This window comes from Bos indicus, chromosome 28 (assembly GCF_029378745.1).
Source record: "Bos indicus isolate NIAB-ARS_2022 breed Sahiwal x Tharparkar chromosome 28, NIAB-ARS_B.indTharparkar_mat_pri_1.0, whole genome shotgun sequence".
NCBI classification, from domain to species: domain Eukaryota; kingdom Metazoa; phylum Chordata; class Mammalia; order Artiodactyla; family Bovidae; genus Bos; species Bos indicus.
In genome coordinates, this window is record NC_091787.1 from 30,560,626 (window position 1) to 30,588,192 (window position 27,567).

Here is a 27,567-nt window from a genome sequence, read left to right on the forward strand (position 1 = left end):
CTAACTCCAAGAAGAACAAGTTGGAGGGGCAAGATACCGATAGATTAAAACAGTAAAGTAGCAGTACAAACGAATTCAAGTCAAGGTTATTTTATTGAATGCCTTCTATATGTCAAAACTTGTAGTTATAGAGATAAAATAAGACAAAATCTCCTTTTCTTGGAATCTAGAAGAGACACAGCCCACTAATACAACATGAGAAGTTGTATACAACTTTTATGAGCAGATTTTTATAGGATAAAGAATGAAGAAATTTGTAAGTTTCACAGAGGAAGTGGTGTTTGAATTAGGCTTTGAAGAATACTTACAGTTTTGGCAAGTTGATATTACAAAAGAATTTAAGTTAATGGAGCACTAAGATCAAAAGGCAAAGAGGCCTTAAAGGGTATGATGTATCACAAAGAAAGTTACATATCATGGAGATGGGTTGTGGGTAAGCATGAAATGGTAAGTTGTAATAGGCCTTTGAATGCTGTACTGCACAGGACATGATTAAGTGCTTAAAGTACATACTGAGAAGAAAGAGATTTGGGCTGAGAAACATTTTGTGGTCAGTTTATCATAATTCAGTAAAAGAAAGGAACTATACTTACATTTGTTTATAAAGCTCTGTTTCAGAGGGATCAACAAATACTAAAGATGAAGATCCTTTTTTTTTTTTTTTAATTAAATGCCAAAGAATAAAAGCTGCAATAATCCCTCTAAAACGTATTAGTGATGAACAATCCCATGGGGTTAGACTGAGACAAATTTGATAGGGTTAGAAAAATCGTAGAGAAAAGAAGCTATATATAAACTGTGAGGAACGCACTAGGGAAAACGCCTTAGAAAATTAATAAAGATTGGCTTGGTTTAAAGATGATAAACAAAGACTAATGCAAGAGGCTAATGAATTCAGTCATGAAGAAAGTTTATACTAAAGTGCTCTCAAAAAGAATTGCTGCTGGCCTGGTTTTTATTAAGCATTTTTCCCTTAAATTAGAGGGAAAATATAAGTAACCCATTAATAAAATTTGCAATTTATACTGAATTAGGCGATACTGTCTCTGTTAATAAAATGATGGAAATTCTGATAATAATAATTACTGTAAGTTGGATATAGAAGGTCAAAATAGTGTTTAAAATAAGATAAGCTATATGTTTCCCATTTTTAAACCCACATAGAAGCAGCAGGTAGCATTTGAGAAATGTCTCCATTTCCAGGAGATATTCTTGGTTTAAGGGTTTTAAGAACTGAATGGTAGGACCTCCCTGGTGGTCCAGTAGTTGAGAATCCACCTTGATATATAGAGGACATAGGTTTGATCCTTAGCCTGGGAAGAGTCCACACTGCAGGGCAAGTAAGCCCATGTGCCACAGCTAATGAAGCCTGCGTGCCTAGAGCCCATGTTCTACAACAAGAGAAGCCGCAGCAGTGAGGATCCCATTCACCTCAATTACAGAGTAGCCCCCACTCACCACAACTAGAAAAAAGCCCATGCACAGCAGCAAAGACCCAACATAGCCATAAATAACCACTTAAATTTTTTTTTTTTTTTTTTTAGGAAAAGAACTGAATGGTAGAGACACCTAAAATGTAGGCCTGTAGGAATATGTCTTCACTGAAGAGTCTACATTTATATGATGTATAATGTATATTCTATGATTCAAAGAAGATTTTTTGTGAAACTTTTCAGATAAATCTTTGTCACTGAATTTTCTGTAGAACATTTCTTTCTGAGACTCACATTTTAATGAAGGAATTATTTTAAAATTCTTACTCCCTCTTGATGGTGTTTAGATACCTAGAGGAGGATGTGTAGGTCTTAAGAAGTTAGGTGAGGAACAGTGGATGGAGGTCTAGGCAAAAAGTGTAGTTCCCTGGGACAATTATATAGTTCCCTTAGCAAGGTTCCTGTTTCAATCTAAACTGCTATTTGTACTGAATGTGCTCATGAGCTCTAGAAAGTAAACCATGGCCTTCACTTTCCATATCTTGCAGTAGATTTTACCATAAATTAGAAATTGTAGTGTGATTATTTGAAAGATCAAAAGTGTAATTTGTTAGGATCAAATAAACAGTTTTCCAGTCAACTATTCTGGAATCTGTTGACACATTTAGACTTAAGCCCTCATAGCAAATCCATAGAGATTTAAACTTTTTAGAACCTGGACTCTAGCTACTTTGAAAATTTGACACAGGGAGTAATTTTAAAAGATTTCTTTTGAAATGACCTCAGGTTCATCAATCTCTATTCTTATACTACTCTATAAAGAATCTCTATATTCAAGTTTGGTTGGATGTTTTGTAAGTACAGAGAACTATTGGGTGGGCGGGGCAGGGGGAGGAAGGAGAGAAAGAGGAGAGGGAGAGAAGGAGGTGTGTGTGTGTGTGTGTGTGTGTGTGTGTGTGTGTTTTCAACCTTAATGGAACAGTTGGCTGTAGTAAACTTCTTGATATTCATTGGTATATCAACTTAAGAAGTGGATCATAAAGAAAGTCAATAGGTTTCTTTGACACATGATAGCAAGAACCCAATCCAGCATGCCACTTGTAAGCTTATCTGTAAAGCATGGAGGCATTTGTCACCACTGACAGTACTGACATTTAATCTGGGATCTGTTTGCAACTCAGCTTTCCATGTGTTCCCGTGTATATGGTAGTCTCAATTCAGCTTCAAAGCATAGCTTTGTCTATCAAGTTATTCTGAATTTTATGTAACAGAGGAAAACAGAAATATTAAGTAGATACTGTTTGGATGATTATTTTTCTCCAGATGAGTTATGCCAACCAGAGAGTTCTGGGCATTGACATCTTGTGCTGTTTTTGTAATTCACAAGCCAAAACTGTTGTAAGTTAAATTATGGGAAGTTGATTAATGATCCAAGAAGGAGGCACAGTAGATCAGTTACATAGGAAACTCAGGAAAGCCAAGTCAATAAGAACTAAAAAATACTTAACCCAGATGAGGCAGATGTTTAAAAAAGATGTCCTGGTTACACAAGTTGATAGCAAATCTGGTGTCAAGTCAGTTTGGGTATAGTCTCCACAGGAGTACAACAGCCTGAGGAATTCTAGTATGAATCCACTAAGATATTATATGAGCTGGGAATGGTAGCAGGAAAATGGAAGAACTGTTTCTCAGGAATCAATCAGTGTCATTCACAGAGGTTTATTTTTATATAAAAGCTTCTGGTTTAGTTGCTAAGTCATCTCCGACTCTTCGGAGATGGAGACTCCAGTTCAGACCCCATGGACTGAAAGCTCACCAGGCTTCTCTAACCATGGGATTCTCCAGGCAAGAATGCTGGAGTGGATTGCCAGTTCCTTCTCCAATAAAAGCTGCATTGGTCTTCTAAAATGGAAGGTTCCCAGGAGCTGGCACATATTAAAATTCCTAGCAAACACCTTGGAGTGAAAGCCATCTAGATTTAGAAGATAGAGACTAGAGTGTTAGGAAGGCTAATACTCAGGGCTAAAGATAGGGAATCTAGACCGGATCTCAGTTTAGTTCTTAGGATTTACTGATGCAGAAGACAACTTATTAAGATAGAACAAAAGATTTGTGGTCACAGTTGGGCAACCACAGCTTACATCTGAATGTCTGTTAGTCCATGTTCTACTCTTGACAAGTATTCTACCCTTATTAGAATTAGCTGAAACTTGGTACCCAGCTCTGCAAATGCAACCTAAACTACAAAAAACTAGCAAAGATATAAGTAGAGCAAAATGAAGAAGGACCTCATGCAAGCAAAATCAGGACTTAAAATGTCAGCAGATAGCTGTCTGAACATGTCATGGCAGAAAGCAACTTGGAACCTGTTGAACTATTACAGTGCTAAAGGGAACCACTGCTGTGTGTAACCTACTGTGCTGAGGTAATGTTGGAAACAAAGATAAACGGCCTTTATGGCAGACCTTATTCTTGAGTAAGGCAGGTGAGATATATACTAGAAAACAGAATAAGAAAGGATTATATGAATTTTACCCAAAAATACACTGTAGAAATAATGCAAGCATGAATTCATTTTATACTAGTGATCATGGAAACAATATATTCTAAAGGGAACATGTAAACTAACTTGTGGAATGTAAATAAGATTTTGATGCAAATAAGAACTAGAGATGATCTTAGAGATCATCTGGTACATCTTAGAAGTTTGAAAAGTAATTGAGACCCACTCCAGTGTTCTTGCCTGGAGAATCTCAGGACAGAGGAGCCTGGTGGGTTGTGGTCTATGGGGTCGGACAGAGTCAGACACGACTGAAGTGACTTAGCAGCAGCAGCAGCAGCTGGTGGGAGAAATTTTGTACAACTTTCCTGGAAGATAGCTTGGAAATACATATCAAAAATCTTTAAAAAATGTATACCTTTGACTCAGTATCTTTACTTATAAGAAGTAATTCTGTGGAATAATTTAGCATGTGCACAAAGATTTATACACAAGGATGATTGTAACAGCATTGGTCTTAAGTTTTTAACTTCTCAATTTCTGCAGCAAAATTGTTAAAAATAATAGATATCTTCCATATATTAATTACCCGGCTTTCCTAAACTTTAATATTTCGTGTAATTATAGTAAAACGATCAAAACCAGGAAACTAATACTGATTTAATAGTATTAATAAAGCTACAGGCCTTATTCATATGTTGCCAATTATCAGTAATGTTCTTTTTCTGGCATAGGATACAATCCAGGATCCCACATTGCATTAGTCATTAGTCAATTCCTCTTATTCTCTTACAGTCTGGCATAGTTTTACAGTCTTTCTTTTGTCTTTTGTGACTTTGACACTCTTAAAAAGTACTGCCCAGCTATTTTGTAGAATGTCTCAATTTGAGTTTGACTGTTTCCTCAAGATAAAATTCACATTACGCATTTTTAGGCAAGAATACCACACAGATAATATTTTGCTCTCCTCAGTACATCATATCAGGAGGCATATGATACACGTTTGCCTCATTGGTGGTGACATTAACATTGATTACTTACGTAAGATGGTGCCTCTCACATTTCTCCATTGTAAATTAATGTTTTTCTCTTCTTAATCAACAAAGTATTTTGTGGAATGATACTTTGAGATTGTGTCTTTCATCTCCCCTCCCCCCATTATACTTTTGCCCTCAAATTTTAACATTCATTGATTGATTAGTAATAATGATTACTATAGTATCAGCCAAATAATGATTTTTTAATTTTTATTATTTGTCATATATTTATTAATTGGAATTCTGTCATCAGAAGGAGCTTTCTCTTCTCTCCATTTGTTTATTCATTTACTTATTTATATCAGCATGGGCTTACAGATATTTATTTTATTCTATGGATGCACATTCATTAGTATCATTATTTGTTGCTCAGATAGTTCTAGATTTGGCCAATGGAAGCACCTCCAGGTTGTCTCTTGTGCCCTTTCAACATGCTCCTATCATTTCTTTATTTCCTTATGTTCTCACACAAGATATTCCAAGATCATCTTGTACTTAGCCCTAGCCATGGGATCAGCCATTTCTCTAAGAAGCCTTTGATCTTTTTATTGGCACTGGCCATTCTCATTTCTACTGGATTGTCTCTGTTTTTAGATTTCTGTGGTAAGATTAAAAACTGTGTGAATATATAAACACGCTTCAGCAATATGTGAACCATGAACTTCCTGATGTTCAAGCTGGTTTTAGAAAAGGCAGAGGAACCAGAGATCAAATTGCCAACATCTGCTGGATCATGGAAAAAGCAAGAGAGTTCCAGAAAAACATCTATTTCTGCTTTATTGACTATGCCAAAGCCTTTAACTATGTGGATCACAATAAACTGTGGAAAATTCTGAAAGAGATGGGAATACCAGACCACCTGATCTGCCTCTTGAGAAATTTGTATGCAGGTCAGGAAGCAACAGTTAGAACTGGACATGGAACAACAGACTGGTTCCAAATAGGAAAAGGAGTTCGTCAAGGCTGTATATCGTCACCCTGTTTATTTAACTTATATGCAGAGTACATCATGAGAAACGCTGGACTGGAAGAAACACAAGCTGGAATCAAGATTGCCGGGAGAAATATCAATAACCTCAGCTATGCAGATGACACCACCCTTATGGCAGAAAGTGAAGAGGAACTCAAAAACCTCTTGATGAAAGTGAAAGTGGAGAGTGAAAAAGTTGGCTTAAAGCTCAACATTCAGAAAACGAAGATCATGGCATCCGGTCCCACCACTTCATGGGAAATAGATGGGGAAACAGTGGAAACAGTGTCAGACTTTATTTTTCTGGGCTCCAAAATCACTACAGATGGTGACTGCAGCCATGAAATTAAAAGACGCTTACTCCTTGCAAGGAAAGTTATGACCAACCTAGATAGCATCTTCAAAAGCAGAGACATTACTTTGCCAACAAAGGTCCGTCTAGTCAAGGCTATGGTTTTTCCAGTGGTCATGTATGGTTGTGAGAGTTGGACTGTGAAGAAGGCTGAGCGCCGAAGAATTGATGCTTTTGAACTGTGGTGTTGGAGAAGATTCTTGAGAGTCCCTTGGACTGCAAGGAGATCCAACCAGTCCATTCTGAAGGAGATCAGCCCTGGGATTTCTTTGGAAGGAATGATGCTAAAGCTGAAACTCCAGTACTTTGGCCACCTCATGCGAAGAGTTGATTCACTGGAAAAGACTCTGATGCTGGGAGGGATTGGGGGCAGAAGGAGAAGGGGACGACAGAGGATGAGATGGCTGGATGGCATCACTGACTCGATGGCCGTGAGTCTGAGTGAACTCCGGGAGTTGGTGATGGACAGGGAGGCCTGGCGTGCTGTGATTCATGCGGTCGCAAAGAGTTGGACACGACTGAGCGACTGATCTGATCTGATCTGATCTGATCTACTTCTATATCTGTGTATATGTATTTTTAAAATATGGGTTCATATTGGTATTGTCTACTTCAGTCCAACACTGGAGACTTCCCTGCACATCCTGGTTCATGTTAACTTTTTTTTTTTTGATATATTGAAAGTTACCATGACTACATACTCAGTGAAGTATCTCTCCCCACTCATCCTTTTTTCCACATTCCAGTTTTCACTGTCTTTCATACTTTTTGTACCCACCAGTAGGCAGCAGAGCTCTTTAGTTTCTGACTATTCTTCCTGTATTTCATCTTTTTTTCCTAATAGTTTATTGAGATAGAATTCACATACCATACCATTTACTCATTTAAAATGTGTAATTTTGTCTTGGGGATATATTCATAAAGTTGTGCAATCATCACTACAGTCAACTTTTAATATTATTTACAATCAGTTTTCTTCACCCCAAAACATACCATTTTTCCTAAGTTCCTCTCTCTTTCAGCCCTAGGCAACCACTAACCTGTCTCTCTATCTATGCCTTTTGTCTTATGAGTTTTTTAATTTATTAATACATCCATATGGCAGAAATTGATTTAGTAATGAAGGTGTTTTTATTAACATGGAAAGATATACACAATATATTTTTCTGTAAATTTTTAAATTTATATTCTCAGTATATAATACTTTCAAACAATACATTCCCTTTTATATCAGTCCTCTTTCATTTAGTATGGTATTTTAGAGGTTTATCCATGTAATATCATCTATCAGTATTCCTTTTTCAGTCCAGTCACTCAGTCATGTCCAGCTCTTTGTGACCTCATGGAATGCAGCACACCAGTCATCCGTGTCCGTCACCAACTCCCGGAGCTTCCTCAAACTCATGTCTATCAAGTCAGTGATCCCATCCGACCATCTCATCCTCTGTCGTCCCCTTCTCCTCTTGCCTTCAATCTTTCCCAGCATCGGGGTCTTTTCCAATGAGTCAGTTCTTCACATCAGGTGGCCAAAGTATTGGAGCTTTAGTTTCAGCATCAATCCTTCCAATTAATGTTAAGGACTGATTTCCTTTAGGATTGACTGATTGGATCTCCTTGCACTCAAGGGGACTCTCAAGACTCTTCTCTGATACCAAAGTTCAAAAGCATCAATTTTTTGGCGCTCGGCTTTCTTTATGGTCCAACTCTCACATCCACACATAACTACTAGAAAAATCATAGCTTTGACTAGACAGACCTCTGTTGGCAAAGTAATGTCTCTGCTTTTTAATATGCTGTCTAGGTTGGTCATAGCTTTTCTTCCAGGGAGCAAGCATCTTTTAATTTCATGGCTGCAGTCACCATCTGCAGTGATTTTGGAGTCTAAGAAAATAACGTCTGTCACTGTTTCCATTGTTTCCCCATCTGTTTGCTATGAAGTGATGGAACTGGATGTCATGATCTTTGTTTTTTGAACGTTGAGTGTTCGGCCAACTTTTTCAACCCTGTTTCACTTTCATCAAGAGGCTCTTTAGTTCTTCTTTGCTTTCTTCCTTAAGTGTGGTGTCATCTGCATATCTGAGATTATTGATATTTCTCCTGGCAATCTTGATTCCAGCTTGTGCTTTGTCCAGTCCAGCATTTCGCATGATGTACCATGCGTATAAGTTAAATAAGCAGGGTGACAGTATACAGCCTTCTGGTCCTCCTTTCCCAATTTGGAACCAGCTTATTGTTCCATGTCCAGTTCTAACTGTTGCTTCTTGACCTGCATACAGATTTCTCAGGACGCAGGTCAGGTGGTCTCGTGTTCCCATTTCTTGAAGGATTTTTCACAGTTGTGATCCACACAGTCAAAGGCTTTAGCATAGTCAGTGAAGCAGAGTAGATACTTTCCTGGAATTCTCTTGTTTTTTCTGTGATCCAGCAGATGTTGACAGTTTGATCTCTGGTTCCTCTGCCGTTTCTAAAACCAGCTTGAGCATCTGGAAGTTCTCAGTTCATGTACTGTTGAAGCCTATCTTGGAGAATTTTGAGCATTACTTTCCTAGAGTGTGGGATGAGTACAACTATGCGGTAGTTTGAGCATTCTTTGGCATTGCCTTTCTTTGGAATTGGAATGAAAACTGACCTTTTCCAGTCCTGTGGCCACTGCTGAGTTTTCCAAATTTGTTGGCATATTGAGTGCAGTCCTTCCAGAGCGTCATCTTTTAGGATTTGAAACAACTCAGCTGGAATTCCATCAGCTCCACTAGCTTTGCTCATAATGATGCGTCCCAAGGCCCACTTGACTTCACATTCCAGGATGTCTGGCTCTAGGTGAGTGATCACACCATTGCAATTATCTGGGTCACTAAGGTCTTTTTTGTATAGTTCTTCCATGTATTCTTTCCACCTCTTCTTAATATCTTCAGCTTCTGCTAGGTCTATACCATTTCTATCCTTTATTGTGCCCATGTTTGCATGAAATGTTCCCTTGGTATCTCTAAAATTCTAAAAGTAGAGCTTCATTTCCTTAATTTCTAAAGGAACTTCATTCCTTTTTATTGCCATATAATATTGCATTGCATGACATGTTAGTTTCCTAGGACTGCCATAACAAATTAACATAAACTGGATGGCTTAAACAACAGAAATTTATTTTCTTATAGTTCTGAAACTTAGAAGTCTCCAGATATCAGTATATAGAGCCGTAGAGATATTAGTTGGGCCACGTTCAAAGACTATAGGGAAAAATCTTTTCTTGTCTCTTTCTAGCTTCAGGTAGCTCTTGGCAATTAATCTTCAACATTGCTAACATTCCTTGGCTTGTAGCTGAATCACTCCAGTCTTTGCCTCTGTCTTCACGTGTACTTATTGTATGTATTTCTCTGCATCTTCATCTCTTATTGGGCTTCCCTTGTGGCTCAGCTGGTAAAGAATCCGCCTGCAGATGGGAGGAAGGTTCAAAAAGGAGCGGTATATGTATACCTATGGCTGATTCATGTTGAGGTTTGACAGAAAACAACAAAATTCTATAAGGCAATTATCCTTCAGTTTTAAAAAATTAATTTTAAAAAAAGAATCCACCCGCAATGCAAGAGACCTAGGTTCGATCCCTGGGTTGGGAAGATCCCCTGGAGAAGGAAAAGGCTACCCACTCCAGTATTCTGGCTTGGAGAATTCCGTGGATTGTATAGTCCATGGCGCAAAGATTTGGACATGACTGAGCAACTTTCACTTCACTTCACTTCACCTCTTATTATAAGGACTTCAGTCACTGAATTTTGGACCTACTCTAGTCTGCTACTGCTGCTGCTAAGTCACTTCAGTCGTGTCCGACTCTGCATGACCCCATAGACAGCAGCCCACCAGGCTCCCCGTCCCTGGGATTCTCCAGGCAAGAACACTGGAGTGGGTTGCCATCTCCTTCTCCAATGCATGCAAGTGAAAAGTGAAAGTGAAGTCGCTCAGTCGTGTCCAACTCTTAGCGACCCTGTGGACTGCAGCCCACCAGGCTCCTCCATCCATGGGATTTTCCAGGCAAGAGTACTGGAGTGGAGTGCCATTGCCTTCTCCGACTCTAGTCTAGTATGATCTTATTTTAAATAATCAGCAAACATGTTATTTCCAAATAAGGTTATAGCCTGAGATTCCAAATGAATGTGAATTTTGGGGGGGTGCTATTCAATGTACCTCTGTATAAATATGGGCTTCCCTGGTAGCTCAGAGGTTAAAGCGTCTGCCTGCAATGCGGGAGATCTGGGTTCGATCCCTGAGTCGGGAAGATACCACATTTTATTTATTCATTCATTGGTTGATGGACATTTCATTTTTATACTTCTTTATGCCCAAAGGAACAGATACATGAATGTTATTATTTCCTTTTCTTTTCATGTGAAAGGTGGCATACTGTTGATACTCGTTTGCACTTTGCTTTTATCACTGAAGTATATAACTTGGATATTGCTCCATACTACTTCACAGAGGTCCTACCAATTGTAGTCAGACTCAAAAGAGTAGATAGGAATAGCTCCTATCAAACCAATCCTTTCTCAGGTAGCAATTGTAACTCTGGAAAAATATTAGAACAGAAAATACCAGGGTGTTCTCTGGCGACTTAGTGGTGAAGAATCCACCTTCCGTTTCAGGAGATGTGGGTTTGACCTCCGGTCTGGGAAGATTCCCACATGCTGCAGAGCATCTAAGCTCGTTCATCATAACTATTGAGCCTGTGCTGTACAGCCTGGGAGCCACTATTACAACACTTGAGCCACAACGAATGAAACCCATGTGCCCTAGAGTGCTCAGCAGCAAGAGGAGTCACCATAGTGAGAAGCCCATACACCAAAACTAGAGAGTATCCCCTCATCACCACAACTAAGAAAAAACTTGATTCAACCACAAAGACTAGTACAACCAATAAATAAATAAATATTCTTTAAAAAAATTACTGAGAGATACTGGAAAACAATGAAAATCAGGTGGAAACTGAAAGAGAATACATGCAGTCTTACAGACATCTGGAGCAGATAAAGAGTTTGGGGTGACTACATCAGGTAGAAAGTGAGCAAAGAAATTCCTGAAAGGAAAGAACCATAGAAAAGTAGCCTGAAACTCTGCATAAAGGTCCTGCAGTTGTGGAGAAGGAAGAGATTTGTATGACCCCCGAATTACACATATACAGAGAAGTTCCAGGAGCTCAACCAAAGCTAAAAGAACTGAATGACAATTTCTGTTATTGTCCATTGCTGGAACCAGGAGTTTAGAATTTGAGTTTAGCTAAGTTTAACTGCTTACTTAGTGGACACACAGCCACACCCATTTCCTGCTTTCTGCCGCTGCTTTAGTGCCACAAGTTGGGGACTAAAGTCTTGTCCTTTCCGTACATTCATTTAAAAAATAGGGTAATAATAATTATGGGCTTCCCTCATAGCTCGGTAAAGAATCTGCCTGTAATGCAGGAGACCCAGGTTCCATTCCTGGGTCGGGAAGATCCCCTGGAGAAGGAAATGACAATCCACCCCAGTGTTCTTGCCTAGAGAATCCCATGGACAGAGGAGCCTGATAGGCTCTTGTTCATGGGGTTGCAAGAGTTGTACAGGACTTAGCGACTAAACCACCACCACCAACTGCTTACTTTAAAAAAAAAAAAAATTAATCCTTTTCAAAGATACATAAATGACCAGTCTTTACAATAGAGGTCAACCAACTATTTTTAAAGGGCGCAGGAGTAAATATTTTATAGAGTTGTAGGCCTTGCCTTGTGGTCTTGAAACTACTCAACTATGCCATTGTAATGCAAAACTGTCCATAGAAAATCTGTAAACAAATGGACTTGGCTGCATTCCACTAAAACTTTATTTAGAAAAGTAAATGACTGTCCCTCTGGTTATAGATTGCCCAACTTCTGTTTCACATCCCGTGCACAATATTCAGGATATAATCTCAGATTACAAGGAAACATTCACGCTGAAGAGCAAAAACAATCAATGGAGACAAGCTCTGAAATGACACGGATGTGGAATTAGCAGATAGGAGTTTTAAAGCAGTTGTTTTAACTGTATACTCCAAGATGTAAAATATGCTCATATGAATGAACTAATTAGAAAAATCTCAGCAGAGATATAGAAGCTTTTAAAAATAGAAATTCTGGAACTGAAAGTACAGCTTCCGAAATTAAAAATTCACTACCTGCTCTGAGCAATTTAGAGATGATAAAAGAGCTAGCAAACTTGAATACAGATCTATTGAAATTATCAAGTCTGAGGAACAGAGAGAAAAAAAGACTGAAACAGAATGAACAGAGTTTCTGTAACCTGTGGGACAATATCAAAGGGCCTAGTGTATGTGTATTTAAAATCCCAGAAGGAAAGGAGAGAGAAAATGGGGCAGGAGAAATGTTTGATTGAATAATAGTTGAACGTTTCATAATCATGATTAAAACCATGAATTTAAGGATTTGGAAAGCTCAATGTATACCACAAACAGAATAAATACACAGAAAATCAGAACTAAACATATTATAAAACTACTGAAAACAAACGATAAAGAGAGAAAGTTGCTAAAGCAAAATAGCACATTACATACAGAGGAAACATTCAATGAATAATTGCAGGTTTCTCATCAGAAGTGTTGAGGGTCAAACGAGAATGGAAAATCTTCAAGTCATTGGAGATAGAAGTCAGGTTATCTTTGGAGGGGATTAGTAATTTCACGAAGGGAATGTTTCCACATAACATACCACCTGACAAGTTAGTAGCTTAAAAAAAAGTTTTATTAATGATTCTGTAATCAAGAATAGGCTCAAGTGAGCAATTCTTCTACTGGTCTTGACAGTAGTCACTTGTATGACTGCATTCAATTAGTGTGTTGCCTGCAAGCTGGATTTGTTAGGGTTGCCTGGAAGCCTCTCTGTCTCCGTTTAGTCTTAGAGTCAGTACTTCCGGCCTCAGGCTTACAGTTTATACCCCTTTTAAATATGTGTTATACTTCAATAAAAAGTTTACTTTCAAATGGGGTACAATCAGTGGAAAACCTAGTTGTTAAAGAATAATGTAGCAAACACAGTTATTACAGAATGTTTCAGAGAAAACAAGTATTTCCTATCTGTCTAGTGTAAAGTTTTTGTAAGGAAAATTAATAGATGACAGAGAAAAAAAATATTTAACTTTAGGTTGCAGTTAGATGGCTCCAACTTCAAAGGATGTAAGAAGCTGTTAAAAGAGTTTTGAGCAGAGGACTCGTGTGATAAGAACAGTAGTTTAGGTGATATAATTTCATGCTAGTGTATAAGATCAAATGGAGGAGAGAGAGGTTATAATCAGGCAGACTTGTTTGGAAGCAACGATTCAGATGTGTACCTATAAGCATTTGAACTAGAATGGTGGAAATTTAATGAGAAAGAAGGTAATAAAATTTATTTATTCCATATACAGGGATTGAGGACCTACTATGTTCCAGGCACTGGGTAGGGAACTCACAATATATGAAATAGAAGTATAGAGAAATAATCACAGTTTGTTGTAATCAGAGTTTTAACAGATGAATGCTTAAGGGGTTAAGGACACAGGATGAGGAATCAACTAATTATATGGAAGAGTCTAATACATGTTTTATACAAGAGTAAACATTAGGTGAGTATTTGCAGTTTGGCGAGCAAAAGCCTAAGTAAAGAAGAGGAGAGCATCTTGCACTGAGGACGTGGCAGAGTATGTCTGTGTGTCCAGGCGAAGCCACAGGCACGAGGAGCTAGAAAGACAAAGGAAGGATTCCATGGCCAAGGGCAAAAGGTGCCATGACAACGTAAGTAGGCAAAAATTACCCTAAGAAGAGTATGAGTAACTAGAAGAATGATAATACAAATGGGAACTCCATGTTAAGAATTATGCAGCCTATAGATATTTTTCATCTGAGTGTACCTGAAATACCCAGAGAGTATTTTTTTTATGTATGTTTGAACACTAAATGTGTTTCATCGGTGAAATTCTGAATATCATACACTCATCATAGGTTTTTAAAGCCAACAAACAACCTAGAATTGATTATTGACCATTGGCATAGTTTTTTTTTTTTCAAAATTACAATATGTAAAATAAAAGAAAATTTACCTGAATTTTTCTTAACTCAGAAGAAAAGAAATAGGGTAACTAAATGAGAAACAGAACTGTTACAAATGTTCCAAAGGTTTGGATCTAAATTATCAAATTAATTCCTCTTTCATTTGTTTTAAAATACTGTTGTTTCAAGAACCACCAATTATCAGCTAATGCTAGATCTATAATTATGTGTTAATATATGACAAGGCTGGCAGTCTCCACAGAAGACTGGCATTTAGCAGATGCTCGAATCTGCTGTTGGTCCAATGAATCTGTAGCTCAGAAATTTTCCTACAAAGAACCTCTATTGTTCAGGTTACACATCCATTTTTGAAGACACAATCCACTGACTGCAGTCAGTATTACCTGAAAAATTACACAATAATTGATTAAAAATCCAAATCAAACTTTGATACTATGGATCCATTATGAGTGTTTGAGAACTAGGGGGCAGAAAGAGATAGAAGCTTATTAAAAAACACAAGGGGTAATTGTGAAAGTAATAGATATGTTGATTGTCTTGATTGTGGTGATAGTTTCATGGATATATATACTACATACTTAACAAATTATACACTTTAATATGTGCAGTTTACTGGATGTCAATCTGTTACCTACCTAGGTTCTTGGACTCTTTAATCAATAGAAATTGATAAGAGGTCAGAGGAGAAATTCAGGCCAAGATTTACTAGGACTCATACCGCAGCACAGGGAATGAAAACAAGTTCCCTTTATCTCTCCCCAATGCCCAATGTGGGGGTGAGCTGGTCCTGTTAATGGAGTGAGGGTAGGGGCAGTGGCTGGGGCTCAAGGGGTGGCTTAAGTGGTCTACCCAGCCCCTTGGTGGTGCTGTGGGCAAGGATCACGCACACTACCCTGCTTTTGCTCTGGTACCTCAGAAGTACCAACTGGGACTTGGCTTTTTTGTATATTGTTCATAATTTGCCCCAGCTATGCATGCATGCATTTTTAGTTTCTTAGTGTTTCTTTGAATTTTTTTGCTCTAGGAAACATTTGTCCTTGTACAAAAACTCCAGTAGAGGGTTCCGAGCCATAGGTTTCAGTATGTCTCAAATCATAGCTTAGTGCAGCTGTTATTAAAAGAAATTAATCTTAGAATGGTCAGATATAATATTTGGGATCCTGCACCGTTATTCCGGAGAAGGCAATGGCACCCCACTCCAGTACTCTTGCCTGGGAAATCCCATGGACGGAAGAGCCTGGTAGGCTACAGTCCATGGGGTCACTAGGAGTCGGACACGACTGAGCGACTTCCCTTTCACTTTTCACTTTCCTGCATTGGAGAAGGAAATGGCAACCCACTCCAGTGTTCTTGCCTGGAGAGTCCCAGGGATGGGGGAGCCTGGTGGGCTGCCGTCTATGGGGTCGCACGGAGTCGGACACGACTGAAGCGACACAGCAGCAGCAGCAGCAGCACCATTATTCATATTTTAAAAGATCTAGTCATTTTTAAGTGGATATACACAATTTGAACTAATCTAGGTTACCTGAATTATAATGAATTGAGTGTGGTGATTTTTTAACCAGAGTCTTAAGATAATATGCTTTATTAAGTATAGATTTGTGTGTTTGTGAATCTGTGCTGAGGCTCCCCAGGTGGCTCAGGTGGTAAAGAATCTGCCTGCAATGCAGGAGACCCAGATTCAATCCCTGGGTCGGGAAGATCCCCTGGAGAAGGGAATGGCAACCCACTCCAGTATTCTTGCCTGGAGAATTCCACGGACAGAGGAAGCCTAGCGGCTGATTCTGGATAATTTCTTTTTTTGAGAATGTATTTCTGTGGACTGGATATTTAAATTGTCCTTCAAGCAGGTTTTATAATACATCAGTACCACCTTAGTTTGAGTAGTTTTTCCTTATGAGAGATGCAGAAAGATCGATGTCTCAAGTGCCCCAGATCATAATAAATACTTTAAATACTTTTCTTACCTTTATACACTTTTGCTTTTATTAATGAGCTTTAAAAAAAAAAACTGAACTATTAATGGCTTTCTCCCAGTGTCATACTAGCTGTGAAAAGTGAAAGTGTTAGTCATTCAGTCATGTCTGATTCTTTGCCACTCCATGGACTGTAACCCACCAGGCTCGTCTGTCCCTGGAATTCTCCAGGCAAGAATACTGGAATGGGTAGCTGTTTTCTTCTCTAGGGGATCTTCCCAACCCAGGGATTACAAGAAGATTCTTTACCCTCTGAGCCACCAGGAAAGTCCATCATCCTAATTGTGGTTGAGACTAATGTGAACTCTAGGTTGGTTGGTTGGTTTTTCTTATTTTCTTTCTTTGAACTCTAGTTTTTAAAGGTTAATTCTATTGGTAGAACATAGATGTATTAGAGTACATAAGGACTCTGATAAAAGATCAACTGAGGATATGTGATATAAGAGGATCTTTTAAAAGAATTGGTATTTGATGCTTGGGGGTGTAGTCAATCAGATGCCTATATAATGTTACTAAAATACAAATAAGTGAAAATATTCATATCCTTTAATACAGTATTTTCAGTTCTTAAAATTTAATCAAAATAAGACTATATGTGAAAACAGTTATATCATTTTTATGCATAATAGTAAAAATTAAACAAAACTTGATGGAATGGATAAAGTATGTTATTTACTTAAGGCTACCATTAAAAATGATACTGAAATTTTAGACTATCCTTACATATTGTGTTAGATGAACAATGCAAAGTGTTTGTTCATTTTGTGAAACATAATTACTTAAAATTTGAGGACTTTTCAATAGTATACAAAAATCAGAATATTAAATTACCTGCCACTACAGTCAAAACAGCAAAAGTGATTATGTTGGAGGTGGGGGTAAGATGATAAGTACTGTGTGTTTTCCATATCTTATTTCTATATATTTTTAAAATTATGTTGTTTTTAAAAGAACACAAGCCTTTTAATTAAGTATACAAATTTAGTTACCCTAAAGTAATATAGACTACTAGTGTCTGAAGCTCTGGGGTTTCATTAGTACAGTGATGACTTAATTAACAAATCCTCGATGAACAAAACCTCTTTCCCCAAGACTGGCCTTGGTTCAGCAGACATGAGGGAAGGATCAATTTTCTCTGAGCTAGATTGGTGGCAGCAGGGACTAATGAGGCAGGGCCCTGAAAGTAGCTCTCTCTCAGATCTGACTCCTCAGGGGTTAGCTAGAGCTGATGCTAAGGGCACTGCTGTGCTCCTGGGACCTACACAGCCTGGTTACCCAGGTGTTAAAAAAACAATTTCTGTGCCAAGACCATATGTGGCTTTTAAGAGACTCGGCAGGACTCTTGATTTAGGCAGAGCATTCCTAGTGTGGAATGAGTAGGCTAGAAAATAGCAAAGTGGGAATTCCATGTGCCAGGAAGCTTCCACTCGTCTTCTGTGTGCTCAGTGCGCTGCTTTTTTTATTTTCTGGGTTTTATTTTATTCAACTATGAAATGAAAGGACTGACGAGAAAATCTCTACTGTATCTTTCAATTCTAATGGTCTCTGTGTCCAGATTGCTCTAATGGTCTATATGTCTAGATCAGGAGTCAGCAACCTTTCTGTACAGGGTCAAGATATATGACCTCAGTTGAGGCTGTTTAACTCTGCCTCTAGTTTGAAAGTATCCCTATATAACAATACATAATCAAATGGAAATAGCTAGATCTGGCCCATAAGCCAGAGTTGGACAACCTCTGGTCTAGATTTTGTCTTAAGATTTATATATTTTTGGCTGCTCCGGGTCCTCTTTGCTACATGCGGGTTTTCCCAGGTTGTGCTGAGTGGGAACCGTTCTCGAATTGCGGTGTGCAGGCTTCTCACTGAGCTGGCCTTTCTTGTTGCAGAGCTCGGGCTCTAGGCACAGGAGCTCAGCAGCTGCAGCTGTCCGGCTCTAGTGCGCTGACTCAGTAGTTGTGGTTCGAGGGCTTAGTTGCTCCATAGCGTGTTGGATCTTCCCCTGCATTGCCAGGCAGATCCTTAACACTAGATCACCAGGGAAGCCCCGCTCTATTTATTAGTGTAATGTAAGTATTAAAAGAATTCTTAGGGGGCTACAACATAAACCTTGTATCAGAGGGCCCATTCTCTCAGATTTTTTACTTTTAAGGTTACTGAAACATAAATGGTATTTCAGAGAGTTCCCTGGTGGCCTGGTGGTTAAAATTCCAGGCTTTCACTGCCATGTCCTGGTTTCATTCCCTGGTTGGGAAAGATAATAGATAAAAAGATGAAAATAAGTAAATAAAATGATATTTCAAAGTCAGTGTTTAACAGCTTGGAAGAAAAGGATAAAATACCTTGTCATCAAACTATTATAGTAAATTATCTGGAGTAGAGGAGCCCTGTGATTCCCAACTAAGGAAGAAATGGTATCTATAATACTTGTGACTAGATTCTTTAAAATCCTCAAAACTGTCAACCTAGTAGGAGAGAAGTTCAACAGCCTGTTAATATCGTTTCTTATAAAATAGGCTAAATCAGTCCTTTCATGGTAGTGTACACTTCAGACCGTGTGTGTGTGTGCACTTTTCTAGAAAAGGCCAACTGCCATGCTAGGCAGGCTTCAGATTTCCATCTATCTTGTGTTGGGCTTATATATCTCAGTCTTAGGTTACCAGGATTCCAACATGGAAATCAGAGTATGATCACTTTGGAGACCTTTGCTAGTTCTCCCACGTTAGGCCTCATCCAGTATACTTTGTCTAGCATTTATAGCAAACTGTATACTTTTGTTTGCTGTAACAACAAAGAAATCATAGGTTGGGTTAATTAACTCAGGCCTATTATTATATAAAGGGATCAGTACAGTGATACTTTATCTGCCTGCTGCTGCTGCTAAGTCGCTTCAGTCGTGTCTGACTCTGTGCGATCCCACGGACTGCAGCCTACTAGGTTCCTCCGTCCATGGGATTTTCCAGGCAAGAGTATTGGAGTGGGTTGCCATTGCCTTCTCCTGCCAAGTCGCTTCAGTTGTGTCTGACTCTGTGCAACCCCAGAGATGGCAGCCCACCAGGCTTCCCCTCCCTGGGATTCTCCAGGCAAGAACACTGGAGTGAGTTGCCATTTCCTTCTCCAATGCATGAAAGTGAAAAGTGAAAGTGAAGTCGCTCAGTTGTGTCCGACTCTAGCGACCCACCCCATGGACTGCAGCCCACCAGACTCCTCCGTCCACAGGATTTTCCAGGCAAAAGTACTGGAGTGGAGTGCCATTGCCTTCTCCATGCCTTCTCCTAGGGAAGTCTAAAACATTCTTCTCAGCCAGCTTGCTTTCATCTAAACACTTGGGATCTTTTACTTTCTAAGCTGCACAGCATGAACTCTTTACTGGCCTATCCCACTAAACACAGCTGTGAGCACAGCAGAACTGACATATTCTTTGAGTTACAGCTTGTCCAGAATGAGCAGTTGTACCATCCCAGCATAGGAACATCTATAGCTGTTACTTTGATACAGCAGTTTTCAGGGTGTGAACCCATTGGAGGTATCCAGGACACTCTCAGAGTGTCTTCCATGAAGGCAGAACTGTTTCACAATAATACTAAGACATTGTCTTTATGACTCAATTTCAGTAGAGTTTTCCAGAGAGTGCATAATGTGTAATACAGCAACAGATTTAATACTGAAGTACATATGAAAACCCTGCTGTCTTTTATTAAATCAGACATTAAAGCGATTAGCAAAAATGCAAGTTTTCAATAATATTTTTATTTGGAATATATTATTTTTATAAAAATATGTTAAAATTTAATAGGTATATTAATAAACTTTTCCACCCTCTTTTAAAATTTCTAATACAGTAAGTATTGATAAATATAACTTACATAAACAAATGGCATTTGGGGTCCTCAATCTTTAAAAGTATTGTATATGTCCGAGAACCCAAAAGTATATCTCCCAGTTACTAATAACAATCTCAGCATATTTTCATACATAAAATGTCAACTGAAATTTCCCCATTCAGCCAACAGATATTAAGAATTTAGTGCTTATCCTTTCAGACATCTTTCTACTGAGTGCTTGCATGCCTACAGTACATAATTTTTTATATATAGAATTATATTGTACTTTTTCTCTGAATTCTTATAAAATCCTAAGGTCTTTAGAAGGGCATAGGAATCACCTTATTTCATTCCCAACTCAATTCAAGAATCCTTTCTAAAACATGCACTGCCTAGCAGATTGTTCATTTTGGTTTTATAAACCCTAAATTGTTAGAAAATTCTTCTTTCTGTTAAACAGAAATTTACTTTCTTATAAATCTCTGCATTGGTTCTAATTTCACTTTCAGTAGCTATGTAGAATCCATCTTATCTATCTTCACTGTGTCTCATCCTGGATATTTTCTTCTGACCTATCTTCCAGTTCACTGATTCTTTTGTAAGCTGCATCTGAGTTTCTTTTAAATAGTATTCATTGAATTCTTATTTTCAGTTTTTGTTTAAACCAATGAAATTCTTATCTGTTTTTCATACTTTATAGTCCTCTGCTAAAATCTTCAGTTTTTAACTTATAATCAGTAAGTACAGTCATTTCAGAGTTTCTGTTTGATGGGTTCATTATCTGGACCACTTGGGGCTACTTTCTGTTGTATAATTTCTGGTGGTTTTAATTTCTTGCTTTTCTTATATTACTATTTTTTATTGTGTTTGAGACTTTGTATTTGGAAAATTCTTTGTGGAAATAATTCGAGGTATAGGCTAATTCGTGTTTTCTTTTGGCAAGCACGAGTCCACTGGCATACTAGAAGCATCTTGATCTAAGTTTAGGTATTTTGATGATTGGAGTATAAACCACAGTCCATTGCTTAGGCCTGTCTACCTCCTGTATACCCTAAACCTGCAGTTCTTTGGAGGGCCATCTCACTTTATAGGGTCTAGATTCCAAGTTTTGTCCTCCAGCGATATCAGACATCAGACTCACCTCTCTGGGCTCTATTATCCCTTATGTCCTACCCTGGTAATTTTTCACTCTTTTGTTAGGGCATCAGTACCTTCAAGCACATTTTAAGGATATTTTTTGCCCATTCTAATTCTTCTTCATGGGATGGTTGGTCCAAACTGCTTAATCTCTTACTATCAGAAGCCCCTAAAACCTGCTTAAACTCATACTAATATTTCTCTATTCTTCTAGGTTGCTAGAGAAACTATTAGGGAGCAGAGATAACCATGAAAGGGCGTCCTCATAGACACATTTTACCATCTGTACCACATTTATCCAGATGCTCTTTAGAACACATGTTGAATGTTTAATCTGATATTGCATTTCATTTCAGACACAGTGAAGGTGTTATCAAATTCAAATAAGCAGTTATTCTGTAGTCTTCATCTCATAATTTTGAAATGTTAAGATTAATAATGCAGTGCTACCCTTTTTATATATATATTTATTAGCCAGGTTAGGCTAAGGCAGCAGCCTACTAACAAATAACCCTCAGAATCTTAATGACATTCAATAATAGATATTTCTTTTTCTCTTGCATTCTTTTTCTTCACTTGGTAGCTGAGGCCCTCATCCACGTTTTCTCCTGTCTGGGATCAACACGGAAGGGCAGTCCCAATCAGGGGCATGTTATTTGCATTAGAGGGGTAAAGGCATGATGAAATACTACACAGTAGTTGCTACATCTCTTGCATCATCTCCCCTCACATTGCATTAGCTGAAGCAAGTCATGTGGCCTGATAATAATCAGGTAGGAAGTACAGTCCTTATTACAGAACGTATAATAGTTCCCCCCAGGAATGAGCCCAGTAAGGAGGAGCAGTGAATACGATGTATCCGTGGACCCGTTTTCCGTCCTGGGTTTATATTCTAGTCTTCTTGAAATATAGTCTAGTCTTCTTGAGATAAAACTAATGGTCTTATTGTAATTTGGGGTTATATCCTAAATTTATCATAAATTACACTGACAACAAAAAAGTCAGAACATGCTATTCTTTAAACCTTAAATTAAAGTAGAGAGTGGGGTTTGTTTTAAAAGCCACTTGCATTGCCCTTCTTTAAAACATAATTCTGTGTGTGCACAGTTTCTTTCATCTGGTGTTCTCTAACTTCCTTCACCCCACCTCTTTTCCCAGTAGTGATAATGGAATTTGTTTTTCAGGGAGTTAAATCTTTCATATTGACCTCTCGGTATTACAGCATAGCCCAGTTGTTCTCTTGTTTTGTATTATACCTTCATTAGCACTAAATTTTTCATCCTAGCTTTCCTAGGATTTTTATTTTTATGGGTTTTTTTTTTATTCTTTAAATAACATTTTCCCCATTTATTTGCACATCTTCTCTCTTCTTGATTGTTTCATTGTCCACCCACCAAAGATATATGTACTGTCTCTTATCTTTTCATTCATCATGTATGCTCTTAAATTCTAAACTCAGAGATTCTCAGTCCTCTTTTATAGTTACAGTGTTTCTCTAGTTGTTCTCCTATTACTATTCAAAATGTTTTTGTGATGTATTGGGATTTTCTTCAGTGTTTGAGGTTCTCTAACACTGAACTGAACTGAACTGAACGTGTCCTTTTATTTTCATGCATCAGACCAATTGCTACTATATTTGTATGGATTCTCATATAATTTTTTTTAATGAGGAAAGTATTGAGCAGCATCAGGATTTTATTATTCCTTACTCTAAAATATAACATTTATTTAATAATGAGATGAAAATACAGGCTTTATGAGATATAATTCCTGTGTCAAAAAGCTGTAAGTGCTTCTACTGTTTTGTGACACCCTGAATGATGTCTGCTTTCTTTGTGTTAAATCTAATAGTAAATGATCCCAAGGACTATCATAAAATCCCCTGTCATTAGCTCTAGAAATGCCTTGATGAGTAACTTGCTTGATGGGATAAAAGCTTCAGTAAACTGATGTCCCCACCTGAGTGATTAATTCCTAAATATTATTTGTCTAACACATTGTTGTCAATGACAACTGAATAAGAACTTTTAGGAGCAGTTGGCTGTCCAACGATCGCAAATTTCAAGGCTATGCAAATTGTGCCAGTTCAGCCCAGCTCTTTTCTCTATTATCATATCAATTGAGTCAGTTCATAGTAGACAAAGCAAGGTTATGGGAACCACCTAGAGCATCATGCACCATTTAACATCAATGCAGCATACAAGAACATCTGCAACTTCAGTCTTATTAACAGTGGAGAGAATGGAAGGCAATAAACAGCTTTCTTCACCATTTAATTGCAAAATAGTATTTCCTAATGTTTGCATTGTTTATCAACAGGAACTTCATCAATAATTGTATAATTATGGTTGCCTAGATTACATAGGCAACCCTCATGCATCTTGTCATTTATCACAGAGAGGTCTGAATTCAATCTGAATTTGAACACACAATTCAAGACTAATAATGTAAGTCCTTTGAAATGTGAGTTGTATAATATAGATAATTTGTGCAGTAGGAGAATGGCAGTTTATGATTTTTCAGTCACTTTGGGGATTAAGTTAACACAGAAAAGACTGAAAGGCAGTGAAAAATGAGGGGAAGCCACTAGTTAGATTCTAACATAGATCCATTGAACATGAAAGTAGGTTATGTTCTTTAGAATTAATCACGAGTAATTAGATGTTTGCTTTAGGCCAAAATTGGGCTGAATTAAAACAGAATTATTATGCTGAGGTCTTCCTCTCAGTCTCTATACTTAAAGGGAGAAATGGCAGAAAACTACAAGTATACTGAGAAAAAAACTATGGTGGCCAAAGTTAGAAATTGTAAATGCAGAGGAAGACTTGACATATCTGTTCAGTCTTCGCCTTTGTTGCTTTTTGAAGCCATATAACATCACTATCCCTAATGAGCAAAATTTGAGTGTTTGTAGCAAGCAACCAAGTGCATTCTTTAAGCTCTGCGGAAGCAGGGAGTTTCTTTTGGCATACACTGCAAAATAGCCAAGAAAAATGAGAGGAAATAATATAAGTCCGGTAACAGTTATTGGTGTGGTCAGTGGGAGTTGTCTCATAATAAAACACGAGCAGGAAAATGTGAAAAATAAGAGGTACATTTGAAGTAAGTCAGGCAAGGGACTGGTCTGAAAAGTTTATATCTTTTAAACAAGAAAATCTCATATTTTTACTTAGATTTATTTTGTATATGAGGAAAACCAGAAGCCTATTCATGAAATTAGGTCTGAAACATTTCAATATTTAGAATATTTTCTCCCCCTGATAAGTCTGTATTTATACCTTTAATATTCTTCATTCATCTTCTATCACTTCTTTTTAAAGATTGCAAGAGGAAGAAAAAAAAATTGCTATAGTGAAGTATCCACAGAGTAGAAGAATATATAGAGTTTTTGTCCCATTTTTTGGTTGGTCTGGGTATAGTGAACATAACTGAAGCTTTCTTAACATGACAGTTGACCTATCATTTCCTCCACCTGAGAGATTCCAAGAACGGATGTGCTGGAGGTAATGCTTTGACCTGTAATTACATAACATTATGCCTAGAAACTTTTTTTTTTTTTTTTAAGTTTTAAGTAGTTACAACCTCTGCTATAAACTTTGAAAAAGTTCTAGCTCTGAAGAATGAGAGTGGAGATTTTATACGCATGCATATATATATAGATATACATGCATATCCATATATATATGTCTCTCACTTAAAATACCTCAAGGAAAACATCTGTCTATGCTGGGGCTTTGTGTAAATATGTAGTGCCAATTCTGACACTTGCACACCTTTCCTTTAAAGAACTTATATGCAAACATTATTCAGGAACCTTTTCTAGGGGCTATTTATCAAAACTGCTATGATAATAACTCTATCATAATGAGTCCTGGTCTCTGTTTAGGGAGTAATCGATAAACTAAAAATTAATGTTCCATAATTCACATTACAATGCACATGTAATTATTTGAGATGAGGCAAACCCTGTGCATTTAATTTACAACTATAATTAAGTAAACTCATTTGATACTAATTAGGTGAGCCTAAAAGGATCATAGGTTTGTGTATTTAATTATCAAAGTACAATCAGCAACCAATTTCTGAAAAGCTTTCCTAGCTTGAGTTCAACATTGATCTTTGCCCACACTACAATTTTATCTTCCTGGACCTTCAGTAAATTAAAAGGCAATGTGAATCATGGAAAATCTACTTGGTGGGTTAGCTTTTTTGGTAATTTGTAATTCACCATCTGAAAACAAGGGCTTATATATACTGGAGTTTTATATCTGTTAAAATAGTACATCAAAAATGAGGGAGAAATTAAGATATTTCCAGTTAACAAAAGCTAGAGGAGTTCATTACTGGTCAGTCAGTCAGTTCAGTTGCTCAGTTGTGTCTGACTCTTTGTGACCCCACGAACTGCAGCACACCAGGCTTCCCTGTCCATCACCAACTCCCGGAGCTTACTCAAACTCATGTCCATCAAGTCGGTGATGCCAGCCAACCATCTCAACCTTCGTCGTCCCCTTCTCCTCCCGCCTTCAATCTTTCCCAGCATTAGGGTCTTTTCCAGTGAGTCCTTGCATCAGGTGGCCAAAGTATTGGAGTTTCAATTTCAGCATCAGTCCTTCCACTGAATATTCAGGACTGATTTCCTTTAGGATTAACTGGTTGGATCTCCTTGCAGTCCAAGGGACTCTCAAGAGTCTTCTCCAACATCACAGTTCAAAAGCATCAATTCTTCGGCGCTCAGCTTTCTTTATTGTCCAACTCTCACATACATACATGACTACTGGAAAAACCAAAGCTTTGACTAGACAGACCTTTGTTAGCAAAGTAATGTCTCTGCTTTTTAATATGCTGTCTAGACTTGTTATAGCTTTTCTTCCAAGGAGCAAGTGTCTTTTGATTTCATGGCTGCAGTCACCATCTGTAGTGATTTTGGAGACCAAAAAAATAAAGACTGTCACTGTTTCCATTGTTGCCCATCTGTTTGCCATGAAGTGATGGGACTGGATGGCATGATCTTAGTTTTCTAAATGTGGAATTTAAAGCCAACTTTTTCACTCTCCTCTTTCACTTTCATCAAGAGACTTTTTAGTTCCTTTTCACTTTCTGCCATAAGGGTGGTGTCATCTTCATATCTGAGGTTATTGATATTTCTCCCAGCAATCTTGATTCCAGCTTGTGCTTCATCCAGCCCGGCATTTCTCATGATGTACTCTGCATGTAAGTTAAATAAGCAGGGTGACAATATACAGCCTTGACGTACTCCTTTCCTGATTTGGAACCAGTCTGTTGTTCCATGTCCAGTTCTAACTGTTGCTTCTTGACCTGCATACAGATTTCTCAACAGGCCGGTCAGGTGGTCTGGTAATTCCATCTCCTTAAGAATTTTCTATCATTTGTTGTGATCCACATAGTCAAAGGCTTTAGTGTAGTCAGTAAAGCGTAAGTAGATGTTTTTCTGGAACTCTCTTGCTTTTTCGATGATCCAGTGGATGTCATTAATGGTAGACCTGCCCTATAAGAAATCCTTCAGGCTGAAATGAAAGGATCCTGGACAGTACTCAAAGCCATGTAAAGAAATAATTCCAGTAAAGGTAATTACATAGGTGAATAGCCAGTGTTCTTGTGTTTTGAGTTTCTAACTCCTCTTTTGTTTCATACATGATTTAAAAAATACATTTAACAGTAATTATAAATATATGTTAATGGACACATCTGCATAAGATGCAATTTGTAGCACCATCATAATAGGGAAAAGGAACAATATGGAAGCATAGGTTTTGTGTGTTGTTGAAACTAATTTGGTTTCAATTCAAATTAGATTGTTATATATTTAGAATGTTAATTGTAATCCCTGTTGTACCCACTAAGAAAATATTTGAGAAATACAGAAGTTTCCTCTATTTTATTAAAATAGTATCTAAAAATTATTTTATGAGAAAATGTATTTGTTTGCTAGCTTAGAAGTCTTTTAATTCTACCATTAGTCAATCACCAAATACTTATTATGTACCTAATAATGGGTTTCTGCTACATTTCAATAATTATCTCCATTTCTTCCCACTAAATGTATAAACATATAATCAAGAAAGACTTGTTATATGATGTCTAGAGTGACTTCATAGACTTGGAATATGTTAGATAAAATGTTCACATTTTCTTTCTTTTTAAAGAAATTACTGTGTCTCTGCTGGAGTCTTCATTGCTGTGCACGAGCTTTCCCAAGTTGTAGCAGGTGGGGGCTACTCTCTAGCTGCAGTGTGTGGGCTTCTCACTGTGGTGGCTTCTCCTG

The 27,567-nt window shown here is 37.8% G+C and overlaps 1 protein-coding gene across 6 annotated transcripts in view; it reads left to right on the forward strand.

The window, feature by feature from the left end:
• Positions 1-27,567, forward strand: part of ADK (adenosine kinase) — a 550,282-nt gene that overhangs the window by 477,040 nt on the left and 45,675 nt on the right. The window contains exon 10 of one of the 6 annotated variants that reach the window (XM_070782224.1): positions 1,545-1,695. The exons of the other annotated variants lie outside the window; for them this stretch is intronic. Coding sequence (XP_070638325.1) covers positions 1,545-1,573 — 29 coding nt within the window. The 3' untranslated portion in view covers positions 1,574-1,695. Of the gene's footprint in view, positions 1-1,544; positions 1,696-27,567 lie in introns of those variants that run through there. 6 annotated transcript variants of the gene reach the window in all.